Source organism: Dipodomys merriami, unplaced genomic scaffold, assembly GCF_024711535.1.
Source record: "Dipodomys merriami isolate MVZ:Mamm:240054 unplaced genomic scaffold, mDipMer1.0.p SCAF_17, whole genome shotgun sequence".
Classification (NCBI taxonomy): domain Eukaryota; kingdom Metazoa; phylum Chordata; class Mammalia; order Rodentia; family Heteromyidae; genus Dipodomys; species Dipodomys merriami.
The window spans coordinates 14195866-14215350 of NW_027203048.1; the positions used below are offsets into that span (position 1 = coordinate 14195866).

Consider the following 19485-nt stretch of genomic DNA (forward strand, 5'->3'; position numbering starts at 1 on the left):
TTTTTGTTGTTTTGTTTTGTTTTTGTTTTTGCCCATCCTGATGACTTAAACTCAGGGACTGGGCACTGTTCCTGAGCTTCTTCTTTTCAAAGCTAGCACTCTACCACTTGAGTTGCAGCACCATTCCTGGCTTATTTTGGTTATGTGGTACTAATGAATAAACCCAGGGCTTCATGCATGCTAAACAGGCACTCTACCAATAATACATATTCCCAGCCCCTAGTTCTTTTTTTTGGGGGGGGTGAGGGGGTTCAGTAGTGAGGCTTGAACTCTGGGCCTGGACGCTGTCCCTCAGCTCTTCAGCTCACGGGTAGCACTCTGCCACTTGAGCCACAGTACCACTTCCGGTTTCTGGTGGTTAATTGGAAATAAGAGTCTCATGGACTTTTCTTGCCCTGGTTGGCTTTGAACCTTGATCCTTAGTTCTCAGTCTCCTGAGTAGCTAGGATTACAGGTGTGAGCCACCCGGCCTCCAGCCCTAGTTCTTAATGTTACATATTTCTGTTGGATCCAAAGTGTCTTTGTAATTAAAGCAAGATATTTCTAGTTACCATTTTTCTAAGAAGATATGGGGTTCTTCATTCTTGGCTTCCCTGAATGCACAGATTAGCTGAAATATAAAAAGAAACAGAAAAGGGTAGAAACACTACAGTGTTACAAAAGACACATCATCTTAAGTTACTGACAGATTAATTGATTAAGCACACTTAGATCTACTCTTGCTAAGAATACAGGAGTATCTGTTAGGCCTTATATCCTTTCTTTATGTTACGTATTTCCAGCCTTAGTCATCTTTTCAGCTATATCTAAAAGTGGCAGAATGGCAAAAACACTGCATATCACAGCTTTCCAAAACCTCTCCCCCAATCACAACTATCTTTTATGGTTTCATGAAACATACAATTGTGACATTTGCAAAAAGATTTAAGATGAATGCCAATGGTTCATATCTCTAATCCTAGCTACTCAGGAGGCTGAGATCTAAGGATTGCAGTTCAAAGCTAGCATGGGCAGGAAAGTCTCCAATAAAACACCAAAAAACCAGAAGTGGAGGTCTCAAATGATGGATTGCTAACTTTGATCACAAAAGTTGAGAGACAGCATTCAGGTCTGGAGTTCAAGCCTCAGGACTGGCACATACACCAAAAGTAACAAAAGAAAAACAAAAATTTATTTTATTAATTAGTGATACTGGTGTTTGAACTTAAGTCCTTGTACTTGTGAGGCAAGCACTCTACCAGTTGATCCAAGCCCCCCCCCCTTTTTTTCCTTTTCTCTCTCCTTTTTTGGGGGTGGGGTGGGGGGGAGTCAGTCATGCCTGAACTCTGGCCTGGGTGCTGTCCCTTAGCTCTTCAGCTCAAGGTTAGCACTCTACCACTTGAGCCATAGCACACTTCTGGCTTTTTCTGTGTGCTGAGGAATTGAACTGAGGGCCTCATGCATGCAAGGCAAGCACTCTACCAATGAGCTACCTTCCCAGATGCCCCACCCTACCCCACAGCTTTTTCTGCTGTTCTTTGTTTCACCTAGGATCTCCAGCTTTTGTCCTGTCTGGTTTCAGCCTTGATTCTCTTACCACTGCCTACTGAATCTTTTTGAGATAAAGTCTCATTAACATTCTGCCCTGTTTGGCCTTATTCTCCACTGTCCTTTTCCCTCTCAATCAGTAAACTCATTTTTTAAATTAGTTTTTAATGATTTTACATTTTTGTGTTTTAAAAGAAGATGAAAGAAGGCTGGGAATGTGGCTTAGTGGTAGAGTGCTTGCCTAGCATGCATGAAGCCCTGGGTTTGATTCCTCCGTACCACATACACAGAAAAAGTCGGAAGTGGTGCTGTGGGTTAAATGGTAGAGTGCTAGCCTTGAGCAAAAGAAGCTCAGAGACAGTGCCCAGGCCCAGAGTTCAAGCCCCAGGACTGTCTTAAAAAAAAAAAAAAGAAGAAGAAGAAGAAGATGAAAGAGATACTTAAGAAATTCCATGTGACAGTACACCTTCAAAATTAAATTTAAAAGAATAGTCAGTGCTAGGGATATAACTCAGTGAGAGTGTTTGCCTGCCATGCACATGATCCTGAATATGATTCCCAGCCCCACAATGAAACCTTTAAAAAAAAGTCTTTACTTGTCAAAATAATTTTGAGAAATCGGTTGTAATTTCACCAGTGCATTCCATGCTGAATATTGAGTGTTTAAAACTAACAGGTGAGAAGAAATATGTCAACTTAAGCAGTTACTCCTTTGACGATGAGAAAAGTGATTGCGGTCAATGTTTTATCAAAGATGTCCCCCAATTTTCTGTTTTACCTCCTTCAAAACTTTCATCTGCCTCATATTTGTAATTGAACTATTACTGTTTCTTTATCACCAAGTCAAATCAGAAGAATGGAGTTAGTTTCCTAGTTTTATTAAAGGCTTAACTAGAGGTAGCCCTAGATTTGTTTGAAAGAACAAAGAATAGATTGTGTTTAACTGAAAAGAAATAGCCATATTGCCTTTTCTTGATAGATACCAGAACCTGAATAGAGTTGGAGGTACACAACACTAAATTTTATTTAAGAAATGAATTCCTTATGCAAATGGAGAAGTGGGATTCTCAGGGGTCCAATGTCCTAAAACATGTATTTTTTGCCACCATAATTATGATCCATACCAATATAAATGTATCTTTAGTTTTGCTTTTTTCCCCCCCTGTGCTGGAGTTATGCCTAGGGCTTACCACACATTAAGCAAGCACTCTACCACTTAGATACATCTCTAGTCCAGTTTTGTTGCCATTATTTGAAATTGTAGATTTGCTATTAAAAATTAAGTCCAGTGATTTTTTTTGTTTTTGTTTTTGTTTTTTGTCGGGCATGGGGTGTGAACTCAAGGCCTGGGTGCTGTCCCTGAGCTTTCCTGTTCTGCCATTTTGAGCTTCTGTTCTACTTCTGCTTTTCTGGTGGTTAATTAGAGATAAGGAGTCTCAGGAACTTTGCTGTCCAGGCTGGCTTTGAACTGAGTAGTTAGGATTACAGGTGTGAGCCACTTGTGTCTAGTCAATAATATTTTTATATTGGTGAGTTATGTGCCAGGAATAATGTAATACATTCCAATTTTATTTTGCTTTGTGATTTGTTTTATGTACAAATAATACATCCTTAATCTTATTCCAGTAGCAAACTGTTTACACATATGTTTGGTAAATAGCTTACATTCAGTCTTGCTAAGTGAATAAATATCTAATATGTTTTAAATGTGTTCAAGGAACCCTGGGAATCCCTAATACTTTTTCAAGAGGATCAGTGCCTTCCTCCCTTTTCCAACTTCATGTTTATATGAAGCCAGATGAGAACATTTTGTTTTACTTCTAGTTGTGACAATTTACTCTGACAGACTAACTCCTGGGAGTTTGTTTGGGTTCATAAAACTGAAGTAGTTTGATTTTAGAGAATTTTGCTTTAGTCCTATAGTTGTGACAGTATGTGTTTACACATTCCTTTCAAATTCTATTTATATTTCTTCCCTTTTCCTTTCTTCAGGTCTGTTTAAGCATCTTAAATACCTGGCATGGAAGACCAGAGGAGAAGTGGAATCCTCAGACCTCAAGCTTTTTGCAAGTAAACAAAATTTTGACAATTTCACTTTCAAAATGGAGAACTGTGTGCTTGAATAATATTTTAGTGGTTAATAATGAACGTAGTTAATCCTTTCCCTTGCGTGATAGAATGGTAGGAAATAATGTTAAATGCCTACAGATGATTAGCTAGTAAAGTCTCATCTGGAGTTTAGAAACTCAAGTTAGGACATAAGACAAAAATTCAGTTATGTCAAAATACCACTATTCTAAAAAGTGCACTCTTTTTAGTTCTTCAATTCTTAAATGATGATTAAATGATGATATGGGTTTCTCACAGCTCCCAGATCACACTGGGAGAAGGCCTAAACCCTTGTTAATAGAATTTAATACACTACTGATATTATGTATTTCTTCACTGTGATCTAGCTTGCTTTTTTGGGGTCGGGGTGTCCGATCGTGGGGCCTGAACTCTGGGTCTGGGCGCTGTCCCTCAGTTCTTCAGCTCAAGGCTAGCGCTCTACCACTTGAGCCACAGCGCCACTTCCAGCTTTTTTCTTTTTGCTTATGTGGTGCTGAGGAATCAAACCCAGGGCCTCAGGCATGCAAGGCAAGCACTCTACCACTGAGCCACCTTCCTAGCCCGTGATCTAGCTTTTTTTGTAATCAATTTATCATGTCTGAAGCTCACAAGTATTGTCCTGGAATTCATAAAACTTAAGACTTGCAGTTCTTAACTTTGCAAAATATTTGACATATGGTTCTTTAGTCTTTACAAACCCTTTAGCATCTACAAGTTTGTATAATATCCTGGTTTTGTTGATGCTTTGTCTTAATAATTCAAAATTCCAGCAAAGAAATGGACAAATACATTGATAATATGACGTAGACATTTTAAACTCATTTATAACTTAGTATTTAGGAAAGACAACCAGAAATTATTTGTTGTTGTTATGTTAAGGAAGATACAAAAATAAGTTTATTTATATACTTAAGCTTCTTCTAGTGGACTTCAAACAAAACAAGCTTTAATCTAAACTGGTTTCTATTTGAAACTGTAAATACTCAAGATTCATAAACTTTTCTGGAAAAGGCTTAGATTTAAAATAATAGTAATCCTTTCAAAAATAGATTTGTGAGGTTTCTTGTTCTTGTTTCATTGATCATGAGGCTTGAACTCAGCATCTGAGCTCTGTCCCTGAGTTCTTTGCTCAAGCACTCTAAGCTGGGTGCTGGTGGCTCATGCCTGTAATCCTAGCTATTCAGGAGGCTGAGATCTGAGGATCACAGTTCAAAGCCAGATTCAAAGCCAGCCCAGGTAGGAAAGTCCATGAGACTCTTATCTCCAATAACCCACTTGAACACTGGAAGTGGCTCTGTGGCTCAAGCAGTAGAGGGCTCACTTTGAGCTGAAGACCACAGGGACAGTGCTCAGGCCCAGAGTTCAAGCCCCACGACCCACCAAAAAAACCAAACAACAACAACAAAAAGGGCTAGCACTCCACCACTGAGCTGTAGCTCTACTTTCAGTTTTTGAGTAATTCATTGGAGATGAGAGTCTCACGAAGACTTTTCTTCCTGGGTTGTCGTTGAACAGTGATCCTCAGATTTTTTTTTTTTCAAGTTGTCTCTAGTTGAATTTGGGCTTAAGGACACTTATACATTCTGTTTAACCATATCATCTCCTAGGTCCAATATGCAGGTTCAAATGTCTATTTAATAAAGTCTTTAATTGAAGGCTGGGATGGTGGCTCAGTGGTAGAGTGCTTGCTTTGCATGCATGAGGCCCTGGGTTCGATTCCTCAGTACCACACAAGCAGAAAAAGCTGGAAGTGGCGCTGTGGCTCAAGTAGTAGAGTGCTAGCCCTGAGCTGAATCACTGGGGACAGCACCCAGGCCCAGAGTTCAGGCCCCACGACTGACCCCTCTCCCCCCCCCCCCCCCCAAAAAAAAAAAGTCTTTAATTGAGACCATTTTGCACAACTACTTAAAGATAATTTTTTTAAATCTGATTTTTAAATGAAGATAAAAGTTTTCTAAGGAAATTTATCTCTCAATTGCTAGGATATTTATTTGATGACTATTTAATCATTATGCCTAATAAAAGTGAAGTTGTCATTAATCCTTTTTCATATATGGGAAGGTGATATTTAACGTTTTGCTTCCTACAAAGATGTTATATTAGCTAGTTATAGGGCCTGTTAGCTGAGAATATTATATTCGCCAGGAACAAGCAAACCAGGCTTTCTGGTAAATACTTACTGTCAAAGTTAATCTTAGAATCATGAGGTCTAGGAATAAGTTTTGAATATGGAATGTTTATGTGTGTGTGAGAGAGAGAGAAAAAGAGAGAGAGAGAGAGAGGGCTATTCCTTGGAATAAATATTTTAAAACTGCCCCATGTAGCTCTACTTATGAGTATTTTCGGAGTATGTGGCTGTTTCTATAAGAGTATGAGTAAGAAAACTTTGGTAAGGGAGTTGGGCATATTATCATGTCTGTAGTCCCAGTTACTTGGGAAGCTCAGGCAGAGGGTTTCACTTGAACCCTGGAGTTTGACTTCTATGAAACCTCATCTTCCCTTCAAACAAAACAGATTTACTGTATTTATAAACCTTTTTAAAGTATTTTCTGTAAAGAGTATTCTTCTCTATTCTAATTAATTCTCCACTATCATTTAAAACAGATGTATAAATGTTGTATATGGCTCTTTCTTACCTAACTTTTGCTTTACTAATAAAGTATGTGTCTTAATCATGAATATCAATTTTATAGTAATTAAAATATTCAAACAAGTACTTTAAACAAGATTCTTATAAACTGGGTGCCAGTGCTAACGCCCGTAATCCTAGCTACTCAGGAGGCTGAGATCTGAGGATTGTGGTTCATAGCCAGCCTGAGTAGGAAAGCCCATGAGACTCTTATTCCCACTGAATTACAAAAAAGCTGGAACTGGAGCTATGGCTCAAGTGGTACAGCACTAGCTTGAGCACAAAAGCTCAGGGACAGTGTCCATGTACTCATTAGTACTGACTTCAAACTCTAATACCAGCACCCCCCAAAAAAACAAGAGGGATTCCAGTAGGTAAAGCAAGTTACCAGTTTAATAGCAAAATTTCTTTATTTTCTTTTTTCCTCAGGTATTGGTGTCAGTCCAGTCCCTTATATTAGTAGCTGAGCCTTACTTTAATGAACCAGGATATGAACGGTCTAGAGGCACGCCAAGTGGCACACAGAGCTCTCGCGAGTATGATGGAAACATTAGACAAGCAACGGTTAAATGGGCAATGCTAGAACAAATCAGAAACCCTTCACCATGTTTTAAAGAGGTATGTTCAATTAGTGAAATACTTTATTATTAGCAATATCTGCTATACTTTAGCTTAGAATTGACCCTAAAAAATCAGTAATAATAGAGTATGCATGAAGTTTCTTTTTCTTTTTTTTCGATTGGGCGCTGGTGGCACACCTGTAATCCTAGCTACTCAGGAGGCTGAGATTTTAGGATTGCAGTTCAAAGCCAGCCCAGGCAGGAAAGTCCCTGAGACTCTTTTTCCAGTAAACTACTCAGAAAACCTGATGTGGTGCTGTGTCTCAAGTGGTAGAGTGCTAGCCTTGAGCTGAAGAGCTGAAGGACAGCACCCAGGCCCAGAGTTCAAGCCCCATGACCAACCAAAAAAACAAAAACAAAACAAAACAAAAGTTTTCTTCCTAAACAATCTCCCTTGGTCACCAATTTTTTTGTGTTGTGTTACAAATTATGTTTTGGAAAAGTTCCCTTCTGAGTATATGTACCTTTTGAGAAAACACAAACATCCTGATCTCTGAGTAAGTCAGGACATTGTATTGTAGAACTGAGGAGAGCAGCGTATGTAATCTGATACATGTAATCAGGAGCCTGATTCTTCCCTGCTAAAAGAGGCCACAAAATTTAAACAGAAAAACAGAAAAAACATTGCAGTGTCTGAAATTGCATTTTTTATTTTTGGTAATGCCACATAGTTTTAATTCTGTCAACCTATTTTGTTCTCTAGGTTATACACAAACATTTCTACTTGAAAAGAATTGAGATCATGGCCCAGTGTGAGGAATGGATTGCAGACATCCAGCAGTATAGCAGTGACAAGCGTGTGGGCAGGACCATGTCTCACCATGCAGCGGCCCTCAAGGTAAGCCTGCCTGGCTTGGAGCAATACAAAATTATCCACTCTTCCTTATTATTTGCTCAATTTGCGAAACTTTCTTAAAATTTAGTGGGGCAAGTAAGGTGAAACATTTAGCAAACATTTTACATAAGGCTTAGTATCTGATAAATACTTGTTTGCAGTGACTACAATAACAGTTTGTTTTTTGCTGTGGTGGGATTTTTGTGATACTCAGAATGCATCTTAGGGTCTTACATATACCAGGCATAGGCTTCACCACTGAACTGTATCTCAGTGTGTTTTGTTTGTTTATGCAGGCCTAGGACTTGACTCAGGGCCTAGGTGCTGCGCCTGAGCTTTTTGGCTTAAGGCTAGTAGTATACCACCACCTGAGCCACGGCTCTACGTTCTTCCAGCTGTTTTTTTTATTGTTTTGTTTTATTTTTTTTTTGTTGTTGTTGTTATTTTTGCTAGTCCTAGGGCCTGAACTCTGGGCCTGGACAGTGTCCTTGAGCTCCTTTTGTTCAAGGCTGTGCCATTTGAGCCACAGCACCACTTTGGCCTTTCCTGTGATTAATTGGAGATAAGAGTCTCATAGACTTTCCTGCCTAGGCTGACTTTCCTTCCTGAGGCTGCATCCTCAGATCTCAGCCTTTTGAGTAGCTAAGATTACAGGCATGAGCCACCAGTGCCCAGCTCTACTGCCAGCTTTTTTGTGGATAATTGTTGATAAGTGTTGCATAGCCTTTTCTGCTTGGTCTGGCCACCTCCTGAGTAGGAAGAATTACAGGCATGAGCCACTGATATCTGGCTAACCTGGTTCATTTTAATTTGTGGAGCTTTCTTTTTGTCAAAAATATTGAGCCAGAGCTAGGTACTGGTGGCTCATGCCTGTAATGTAATCCTACCTATCATCCCTGCTACATGAGAGGTGTAGGCAGGAGGCTGACAGTTGGAGGATGGCTCAGGCAAAAATGTTGGCGATCAAGCTTGGCGCTAGTGGCTCACGCCTGTAATCCTAGCTACTCAGGAGGCTGAGATCTTAGGATCATGGTTCAAAACCAGCCCAGGCAGGAAAGTTTGTGAGACTCTTACCTCCAATAAACCACCAGAAAACCAGAAGTGGCTCTGTGGCTCAAGTGGTAGAGTGCTCGCCTTGAGCTGAAGAGCTAAAGGACAGCACCCAGACTTCAAGCTCCATGATCGACTAAAATAAAAAAAAATATCGAGCCAGAGATAGATAGTATAAATGACAAGCCAAGGGTACTGCCTTTTAAGAGACTGTTTGTGTCAAATTAATGATGTACTGTGAGTCATCAGTAATGCTTGTCCTGTGGCAAGGTACATGGTACTGACAGCTCTTTTGACAGATCTTTGAGTGTGTTAATTTCAGTAAATTTTGAATGTGGGGATTTCTTGCAGTTTTGTTTCCTGCCTGACATATTGTGTACTAAAGTGATCAGCAGCACACAGATGTGATCAATAAATATTTGTAGGCCTAATGCTTTGTGAAAATTGAGGTCCTTTCTGAGATACTGTGCTAGATTCCTAGAGTTTAGATTTCTAACCATAGTGGTATTCTTCCTCTAGCGTCACACTGCTCAACTGCGAGAAGAGTTGCTAAAACTTCCATGCCCCGAAGGCTTGGACCCTGACATTGATGATGCCTCAGAAGTGTGCCGAGCCACAGCAGGTGCTGAGGAGTCTCTAACACGAGATCAGGTCAAACCAGGCAGCAGCAAAGACCTCCCCAGTGACTTCCAATTATGAGCTGCATTGATGTGGATTTCATAGACACAAAGGCTTCGAAGCACAAGCCAAATATGTCAATATTTGTATGTAAGAAACTAATTATGTAATAGGTAATGAAACTGAAACTATACTATGCCCTTAAGGAGATCCAGTTTAATTCAAGGTGACCTTTTATTTACCTGTACAAGAGTGTAAACTTTTTTGTGCTTTTATTTTTCAATTGTGAGAACCACTGATTGGTATGTTCAACAAATTTGTGTATACAAAGAAATGGATAAATCACTGATATATAAGGGAAACTACCTTAGGAAAGAATGTTTACTGAATGTTTATCCTTTTTTTTTTAAACTATAGAGTGAGGGGTTGTTAACAAAGAATATATTGGTCATTCTTACAACTATTTAAAGTCAGCAACTTTTCACTGAATTTGATAGATTTTATGTTTGGCCATATCTTCATGCTCATAATTGATTTCTGAAGACCTCCTACATACACTTCAATAAAAGTTAAATGGACATATTCCCTCCCCTTTTTTGATTTACTGGTACATTTTTAAATAATAAATCTGCCATGAGATGCATTCTAGCTGGAGACTTGCACTTGTATGGATGAATTTATTACATTCAACATATTTAATTTTATGCCTTCTAATTCTAAGATGCAGAAAAAAATAAATGAACATGATTTTATTCTATGCCAACATTTGGGCCTCTGAATGTATCCATTCTTTGAATTTAAGTATATAACAGGAACGGTCAATTTGAACTCACTACATTGATTTTTTTTTCCCTAAAGGGCTTTTTTTTTTTTTCTTGGACTATCTGGTTTTATTGCTAAAGTCATATGTATGTATTAACAATGAGGCTCTGTAGAGGAAAGAGGCTGTACCTCTCTGGTGCTGTTACAGTACATTCTGTACCTGCCATACAGGCTCATTTTCATGCAAATTCTTCCTAGAGCCAAATAAATAAAAAGACTTAGGTGAAGCACTATGTCTTATTTCTAAAACAGTTTGCCATGGTGTGAAATGGTATTTCTACAAAAATTGGACATTTTTAAGGTCTTTACAATGGGGGAACAAAGGATGTTTTATAATGTCAGTTGCCATAAAGGAAAAGCTTAAATGACTTGATAATATTTAGATAAAATGGTGTGTGGGAACCCTGAATCAGGAGCTGATTCTGAACAGTATATTGTGAACAGTGAATTTTCTAAAGAAAAGTGGGGGAGCCCAGAGTTAGGGTACTGTCTCATAGTGAAGTACATACTCTTTGAACTTGGTTAATGGAAGAACAAATAGGATGTGACCAGGAAATCAGGGGTCTACACCAAAAGTGACAAAACAGTGGTAGAGTCCATTTATGACAAAAGGTCCAATTATATGTCATGAGCAGACATGATACCTAGAATCTAGGTATAAAATTATGGGCAATCAGGAGACTCTCCATACTTTTTTCTTTTGTTGTTTGATTTTTTTATTTATTTATTTATTTTTTTTTTTTGGGTCCGGTTGTGGGGCCTGAACTCTGGGCCTGGGCGCTGTCCCTCAGCTCTTCAGCTCAAGGCTAGTGCTCTAGCACTTGAGCCACAGCGCCACTTCCGGCTTTTTTTTTTTTTTTTTTTGCTTATGTGGTGCTGGGGAATTGAACCCAGGGCCTAAGGCATGCAGGGCAAGCGTTCTACCACTGAGCCACCTTCCCAGCCCTTGTTGTTTGATTTTTATCTGTCAGGATCTCATCAATGCTAAATGATAAAATACATCTATGAGATGTATTATTTGCAACCAGTTTTGGTTTTAAAATGCAATGGAAGTAGGCACCAGTGGCTAAAGCCTGTAATCCTATCTACTCCGGAGGCTGAGATCTGAGAATCACAGTTTAAAGCCAGCCTGGGCAATAAAATCTAGGAGACTCTATCTCCAGTTTAGCCCCCAAAAGTCAGAAATGGAGCTGGACTCAAATGGTAGAGTATTAGCCTTGAGCAATAAAAGTTTAGGGACAGAGCCCATGCTCTGAGTTCACAAGCCCCAGGGACTTGAACAAATAAAACAAAAACCAGAAACCAAAAACTCAGTAGACCAATAGAGTATTTTTGGATCATTTTTCTTCACCCCACCCCACATTGGGCACAGAAAGGTTTATAACATTAGAGAAACAGTATCAGTCATATCAGATCTAATTCATGTTATATGAAAACCAAGGGCTGGCACTGGTGGCTCACACCTGTAATCCTAGCTACTTAGGATGCTGAGATCTGAGGATCACGGTTCAAAGCCAGCCTGGGCAGGAAATTCCGTGAGAAACATCTCCAATTAACAACCAGAAAACTGGAAGTGGTGCTGTGGCTCAAGTGGTAGAGCGCTTGCCTTGAGCTGAAGAGCTGAGGGACAGTGCCTAGGCCCAGAGTTCAAGCCCCATGACCAACAAAAATAAAATAGAAAAAGCCAAGGTAGAAAAACAATCTGAAACAGATTACATGAAAATGGCCTAGGTGGGCTCTTGACCTTTTCTTTTAGTGAACATGAACTGTCCTGCATGGGAAGAATTAGTGGCAGGCAGGGAAACAATGCCAGTGCAAATGGTATATTCTCTACAGTGTTTTTTTTTTCTCACAAAGTACTACTGGGGCCCCAGAGGAAAGAGGGGCATTTATGTCAGGAAAAACATTGGCATCAGTGTGCTTTAGTTAGGAAAAGATTTTCTGAAGGATGATAACTTGAGTTCTAAGGATGTAGCAGTGGTAGATGAGATAGCAAAAAGCAGATATCCCAAGCACAGGAGAAACAAAAGAAGGGATTCAGTTAATTGTAACCATGTTAAGTGCTACTGGGATATAGAAGGCAAAGTGGGAGGGGTGGGGTAGAAGGGGTTGGGAAGCTTAAGAGGTATGGGTCAACACGGGCCTGGATTGCCCTGCCCTTGCTTTAATTAGGGAAGCAACTTGATCAGATTGTTCCAGGAAGTAATTCTGGCAGGTATTGATAGGCAAGGCAGAAATCGGTGAAGAGCCCAGAGTTCAGGCATAGAACATTAAGACAAAAGAATACAGAGGAAGAGACATTTGACCAAACTTTGGGGAAGCTAATTTTGTTACAAGAATAACGTTAAGACCGAGTGCCAGTGGCTCTGCTTCTGGCTTTTTTGTGGTTCATTGGAGATAAGAGTCTCAGAGATTTCCTGTCCACACTGGCTTCAAACCTCAATCCTCAGATCTCAACCTCCTGAGTAGCTAGGATTATATAGACCTGAGCCACCAGCACCTAGCTGAAGTAATTCATTAATCTGATAGGCATGTTATCAGATGTTTTACTCTGGCACATTTTTTTTTTTAACCATTTGGTTTTTGGCTCCTGTTTATACTTTTTACCTTTTTCTTTTTTTTGTTGGTTGTGGGACTTGAACTCTGGGGTTGGGCGTTGTCCCTGCACTCTTCAGCTCAAGGATAGCGCTTTGCCACTTGAGCCACAGTGCCACTTCCAGTTTTCTGGTGGTTTATTGGAGGTAAGAATCTCACAGATTTTCCTGCCCGGGCTGGCTTTGAATGGTGATCCTGAGATCTCAGCCTCCTGAGTAGCTAGGGTTTCAGGCGTGAGCCACCAACGCCGGCCACTTTTTTCTTATATATAGTCTAAAGGTATGTAAAATATCTATGCACTCCTTTTATATAAGTAAAATGTTCATTTTTGTCATACCTCTGTATTTTGCCCATACAGCTGTTATCTTTGTTTAGCTTTTCTACTGTGTGTTTAACTTATGAAGTCGTTTAATTGATCTTTTCCCTTGTGATTTTAGTTGCTTTTTAAATGCTTTAAAGACATTTCTGTCCTATGGAAGGACAAGATGATCAAACATGTTTTCTTTCTGAGATTGATTTTGGTATTAGTGTAGGAATTTTTTATTTTTATATTTTGGTCAGTCATGGTACTTGAACTCAGGGCCTGGGCGCTGTCCCTGAGCTCATTTTCTTTTCTTTTTTTTTTTTTTCTTCTTTTTTTTGGGGGGAGTGGGGTGGGTCCGGTTGTGGGGCCTGAACTCTGGGCCTGGGCGCTGCCCCTCAGCTCTTCAGCTCAAGGCTAGGGCTCTACCACTTGAGCCACAGTGCCACTTCCGGCTTTTTTTTTTTTTTGCTTATGTGGTGCTGAGGAATTGAACCCAGGGCCTCAGGCATGCAAGGCAAGCGCTCTGCCACTGAGCCACCTTCCCAGCCCCAGCTCATTTTCTTAAGGCTAGCGCTCTTCTACTTTGAGCCACAACTCCACTTCTTGGTATAGGGTTTTCTATTGCTGAACCCTTTACAGCTCAGCTTGCTGGTAAGCAGATGCTACAGGTAGATGCAAGATGTTGCAGCCTGCAATTCGTGTGACTATAATCGCCAAAGCAATTACCATCACTTCAATTTCTCACTCTGAACAAAGATAAATAGTCCTAGGTACTTATACACACATGTGTGTGCCAGTAGTAGAGGTTGAACTCAGATTCGAGCTCTAATTTTCCTGCAGTTGGCTGGTGTTCCACAACTTGAGCCATGCCTCCAGTCCTGATTTTTTTTGTTGGTTTTAGCTGTCACCGAGTCACACTGTCACTGAACTATTTTGCTCAAGGTTAGTGCTCTTTCAGCCACAGCTTCACTTCCAGGTTTTTGGGGCTAATTGGAGATAAGAGTCCCATGGTATTTCCTGCCTAGGTTGGCTTCAAATCATGATAACTCAGGCCTCTGCCTCCTGCATAGGTAGGGTTACAGTGAGTCACCAGCACCCAGCCAGTTCTGATTTTTTGCTTGGTTAATTGGAAACTGAAATCTTCAGATCTTAGCTTCCCGAGTAGCTATGATTATAGGTGTGAACTTTTGCTGCTGTCTCCTATTTATTATTGAATATCTAAATGAGCTCAGCTTACAAAGCAAGTTGTTTCACCAAATTCATGAGGTTTATCCTCTCCATGCACTCTGTCTACAGGAAGATGGGAGTCTTTGTAATTCCACGTCACTTTCCAATTGTGATATAAATAGTGGAAATTGGTAAAGGTCTATGCTCCAGGAAGAAACCACCAGTGTACATTCTTCACCAGTGGCCCCTTCTGTTGTCTCTCCTAGAAGGTTCATAAGCATGCCCTCCCTCAAAGAGCAACTGCTTCTTATCAACAAGTGCAGAATGGATTTATGCTGGTGACTGACCAAAAGAAAAAGAAGAAGATACCTTTTTTATGTGTGTGGATTCAGAGCCATTAAATGGTTTTGAAGGGCTAGTAACAACAGAAGTTGCAAGTGTATCAAGTCAAACCAAAGCCTTTGGTCCTGTTACTTCATTTATGTTCAGCATAAAGAAGAAGGGAAACCAGAAAACTCACAGTTGTTTTATTTTGGTCAGTTGTGGGGCCTGCACTCTGGGCCAGGGCGGTGTCCCTCAGCTCTGTAGCTCAAGGTGAGTACCACTTGAGACACTTTTTCTGCTTAATGTGGTGCTGAGGAATCAAACCCAGGGCCTCATGCATGCAAGGCAAGCACTCTACCACTGAGCCACTTTCCCAGTCCCCAAACTCACAGTTTTTAAATGCCTCAGTTACATAAAAGTTTATAAATCATGTGAAACAGAGGCATACACAAACCGATTTCCTCCATTCCTGTCCTGTTGAAGAGTCTCACTGACAATGTGCGCCCTACTTAGGAGCTCTCTGCCATTTGCAATATCTGTGACTTGTCATTCAGAACAGATCAAGTTTCTCTTAAAATTTCTGGGGAAATGCCCTGACTACTTGTGCATTTGCTGATAGCTGGCCTTTGCTGATATAAAACCAACACATTTTAGACTGTCCTGAAAATAGCAACAATTTGCTTCGTCCATTTTGTCTCAAAATTCTGAAAACTGAAGAGCCACACATGAATCATAGTTTGAGTAACTGGAACATGAAGAGACCTAAGAGCTAGCTGTGGATGTAGAGTTTGAAGGAGGAAAAGCAAAAACACTGAGAAATTTCTTAAAAGCCAGAGGTACTGATAGGATTTCTCCCATCAAGAGGAACTAATGTTGACTGTTACCAGTGAAAATTAAAGAGATTGTGAAGCCAGGAGCTGGTAGCACATGCCTGTAATCCTAGCTGTTCAAGAGACTGAGATATGAGGACTGTGGTTCAAAGCCAGTCTGGGCAGAAATGTCTATGAAACTCTTATCTCCAATTAACCTCCAGAAAACCAGAAGTGGCGCTGTGGTTCAAAGTGGTAGAGTGCTAGCCTTGAAGAAAAAAAGTTGAACAACAGCACACAGGCCCTGAGTTCAAGCTCTATAACCTACCCCCCCCCCCCCAAAAAAAAAGACTGAAAGCTAGATATCCTGTACTCCCTTGCAGCTAGTGTTCTCCCTAAAAATACATTTTACTGAACTGGAATTCTGAAAGGCCTCACTTTAGTGAGGCTAGCCAACTGCACATTGTGATTAATTCTAATGGCAATATCACCAACATCAGGTTTTATAATGATATTTCTGTCAACAAGCAGCTCAAAAATGTCTTTCATGACCCTTCTCACTGAAACTCACAAATGTAATTGTTGATTTTCTTCATCATAGGTTGGTTTTTTTTTTCTTCTGTTTTTGAACTTAATGGTTTTTGTTTTGTTTTTGTGGTGCTGGGTATTGAATCTGGGTTCTTATACATTCTAAAGTATGGAATAACATATACACACAAAAATAAATGTTGTAGCTTGGAGAATTTGTTAATCTGAAAGATCTGGAGACTGTTTAATAGCATCATGAAACATAGGTAGCCAGGAACTGTATGATGTATGACACCTACCCAATTTATTCCTTTGCTAGCAGTCTCAACAATTCTCTTGTTTAGAAAGAGATGGTATAAAAGAAATCACCATCTTTGTCTCTGTCTGTAATTAATATAACGGTTTGAATCTTAGACTTTCATGGGAATAGCAACTACTTACAGCATAGAAAAACACTGTTCCTTAAAATCATGCAATATAATTCCATTGGAAACCTGGTATACTTAGTTGTTTCTTGAGAACTTTCAGAGGAAATATAATGTTTGCAAGCCCTACTTAAGAATGTATTTCTTAGCTGGAAGTATGGCTCAGTGGTAGATTCACTGCCTAGAAAATATAGATCTCTGAGTTCAAACCATAGTAACACCAAAAAATTATTTCTTTACATGGTGCATAGCATATGTCAATTATTTGTTTTCTCAAACAGAGCTAAGAGTTGGGTGGCACCTTCAGTTTGCTTATTCAAATTTTTTATGGCTGTGCTTCAGAGTCCCAATTAAACTCATGAACTCAATCTTACATAGTTAAATTGTGCACAATCTGGGCTGGGAATATGGCTTAGTGGTAGAGTGCTTGCCTAGCATGCATGGAGCTCTGGTTTTGATTCCTTAGCACTACATACACAGAAAAGGCTGCAAGTGGCACTGTGGCTCAAATGGTAACAGTGCTAGCCTTCAGCAAAAGAAGCTCAGGGACAGTGCCCAGGTCCTGAGTTCAAGCCCCAGGACTGGCCAAAAACAAAACGAAACAAAAATAACTATGGTAAAGGCATAAGCACAAGAAAAAGGACCATGGGGAAAACTAGGTAACTGAGTCTGCTTACTATAGAAGGCCAAACCTTAAAAGACAATACGAAAAACTAAGCAAACTCTTTATACTGAAAAACAAACAAACTCTGGAGGAGCACATTCGGGTGGGAGGAGGTGGAAGCAAGCCTCCAGCAAAACCCCTGCCGCATTGCTCCCCCCACCCCACAGGCCTGCAGGGGTCTCAATGTGGGTCAGTCCATCTCCACCTATCTCGAGTGTAGGGGTGGAACTAAGGGCGTCTCAGCGCTTTATCCCTAAGTCCCAGGCTAGTCTTGAGTGCTGAAATTCCTGCGTTCCAGTCCCTCTTGGTTCAGCAACTCTTACACAACCCATTTCTGTGCTCAGCCGAAAGCGTGCTGGTGGATGACACCTTCTACCACTGGGCTCGGGCTTCTGCAGCGTTCTGACTAGCCACCAAAACTTCCCCGGGTCAGGCTTCCCACTCAGGATTTATGACATTATGATGTTATAGCGCCAAGATCAGATCCATCCGTTTTCCTTCCTGCCGGAGGCTAAGTGCAGACATGCTTTTGCCCCGGGGAACTAGCTTTTTCCCAGCTCCTCACAGGACTGAATCGCCAGCCAGCGTGGGCCCAGATCTAGGAATCTCCAGCCACTCCTAGACTTCCGCAGCTAGCAGGAAGGCTCCCGGAGCGGCTCGGCGGTGCACCTGACGCCCTAGCCCCGCCCACACCCCGCCCAGGGGCGGGGCAACCCAACGGGCATGCTCACTATCCCGGCTCTGATTGGCCACGGAGGCGGAAGCATGCCGTGAGAACGTGTGGTTTCTCCCAAGTTGCACCGCGCTCCTGTCATGGCTGCCTCCTGGTGTTAGTATCCGCACATGGGCTGCTAGGCCTGTGGGGGTCCTCATGGTAGCTGTACCCGCTAGACTGCCGCGACGTGGGGCCCTCCTCCTCTGACTCTTAGTTCGAACCTGTGACGCGCTCCCTGCTGTGGCTGCGGCGGAGTCCGGGGTGATGTGGGCCCCGGAGCTGGCCGTGCTGAGGGGCTTTGCCACTGAGGCCGAGCGGCAGCAATGGAAGCAGGAGGGGACGTCGGGACCAGGTGAGGGGACGTCGGGCCCGGGACGTCGGGCCAGGTGAGGGGACGCTGGGCCAGGTGCGGGGACGCTGGGCTAGGTGGGGGGACGTCGGGTCAGGTGCGGGGACGTCGGGTCAGGTGAGGGAACGTCGGGCCAGGTGAGGGGACGCCGGGTCAGGTGCGGGGACGCCGGGTCAGGTGAGGGGACGTCGGGCCAGGTGAGGGGACGTCGGGCCAGGTGAGGGGACGCCGGGCCAGGTGAGGGGACGCCGGGCCAGGTGAGGGGACGCCGGGCCAGGTGAGGGGACGTCGGGCCATGTGAGGGGACGCCGGGCCAGGTGCGGGGACGCCGGGCCCTGGACGTCGGGCCAGGGGCGGGGACGTCGGGCCAGGTGAGGGGACGTCGGGCCCGGGACGTCGGGTCAGGTGCGGGGACGTCGGGACAGGTGAGGGGACGCCGAGCCAGGTGAGGGGACGTCGGGACCAGGTGAGGGGACGCTGGGCCAGGTGCGGGGACGCCGGGCCAGGTGGGGGGGACGTCGGGCCAGGTGAAGGGACGTCGGGCCAGGTGCGGGGACGCTGGGCCAGGTGCGGGGAAGTCGGGCCAGGTGAAGGGACGTCGGGCCAGGTGAGGAGACGTCGGGCCCGGGACGTCGGGCCAGATGAGGGGACATCCGGACCAGGCGAGGCGACGTCTGAGCCTGGTGCAGGGACATCGGGCCAGGTGAGAGGCGCACACCTGCCAGACTTCGGCCAGCCTAGGAGCCGGCAAGTCCGAGGTTGCCCAGTGGATTCTCACGCTTTTGGTCCTGGTGCACACAACCCGCTCCAAAACCAACACATGGGTTTATTGATCTCTTGACACGGTGGGCGGGGCCTCAAGATAGGTGCGATTCTTTACTCCAAATTTCTCGATGCCCAGGTTTGGTAATAACAGTGACAGTGAGTAACAGTCAGTGTGTCTTCTTAGTCTTTAGCGTTTATTCAGTCATTCCATCCCCTTGATAGACTGTAAGGTAGATACTACTGTTAAGCCTGTTTTGCAGGTGGAGACATCCTGGAACAAATAGATGAGTTAAATACTTTATTCAAAATCACGGAGCCAGAAAAGCTGAAATGAGACAATAAAGATGTAACTCTTGTGCGCAGTGTACATTTACTGAGAGAGGGAGAGGAAGAAGGCACATTTGCTGCTGTCATATAGGCAGATCTGTTTGTGCGATTTAGGCTGCATCCCGAAGACAAAACAGGAAGAGAGAGGAGAGAGAGAGAGAGAGAGAGAGAGAGAGAGAGAGAGAGAGAGAGAGAGAGAGAGAGAGAGAGAGAGAGAGAGAGAGAGAGAGAGAGAGAGAGAGAGAGAGAGAGAGAGAGAGAGAGAGAGAGAGAGAGAGAGAGAGAGAGAGAGAGAGAGAGAGA

The 19485-nt window shown here is 42.5% G+C and overlaps 2 protein-coding genes across 9 annotated transcripts in view; both read left to right on the plus strand.

Moving 5' to 3' along the window:
• Nucleotides 1-10437, plus strand: part of Birc6 (baculoviral IAP repeat containing 6) — a 212273-nt gene extending 201836 nt beyond the window's left edge. For all 7 annotated transcript variants that reach the window (XM_070025332.1, XM_070025333.1, XM_070025334.1 and 4 more), the window contains 4 exons: nucleotides 3520-3597; nucleotides 6695-6883; nucleotides 7589-7723; nucleotides 9290-10437. In XM_070025332.1, the coding sequence (XP_069881433.1) occupies nucleotides 3520-3597; nucleotides 6695-6883; nucleotides 7589-7723; nucleotides 9290-9469 (582 nt within the window). In that variant the 3' untranslated portion in view covers nucleotides 9470-10437. The remainder of the gene's footprint in view (nucleotides 1-3519; nucleotides 3598-6694; nucleotides 6884-7588; nucleotides 7724-9289) is intronic.
• Nucleotides 10438-17839: 7402 nt separating this feature from the next.
• The window catches only part of Ttc27 (tetratricopeptide repeat domain 27), a 134179-nt gene continuing 132533 nt past the window's right edge, over nucleotides 17840-19485 (plus strand). For both annotated transcript variants that reach the window (XM_070025340.1, XM_070025341.1), the window contains exon 1: nucleotides 17840-18093. In XM_070025340.1, the coding sequence (XP_069881441.1) occupies nucleotides 18006-18093 (88 nt within the window). In that variant the 5' untranslated portion in view covers nucleotides 17840-18005. The remainder of the gene's footprint in view (nucleotides 18094-19485) is intronic.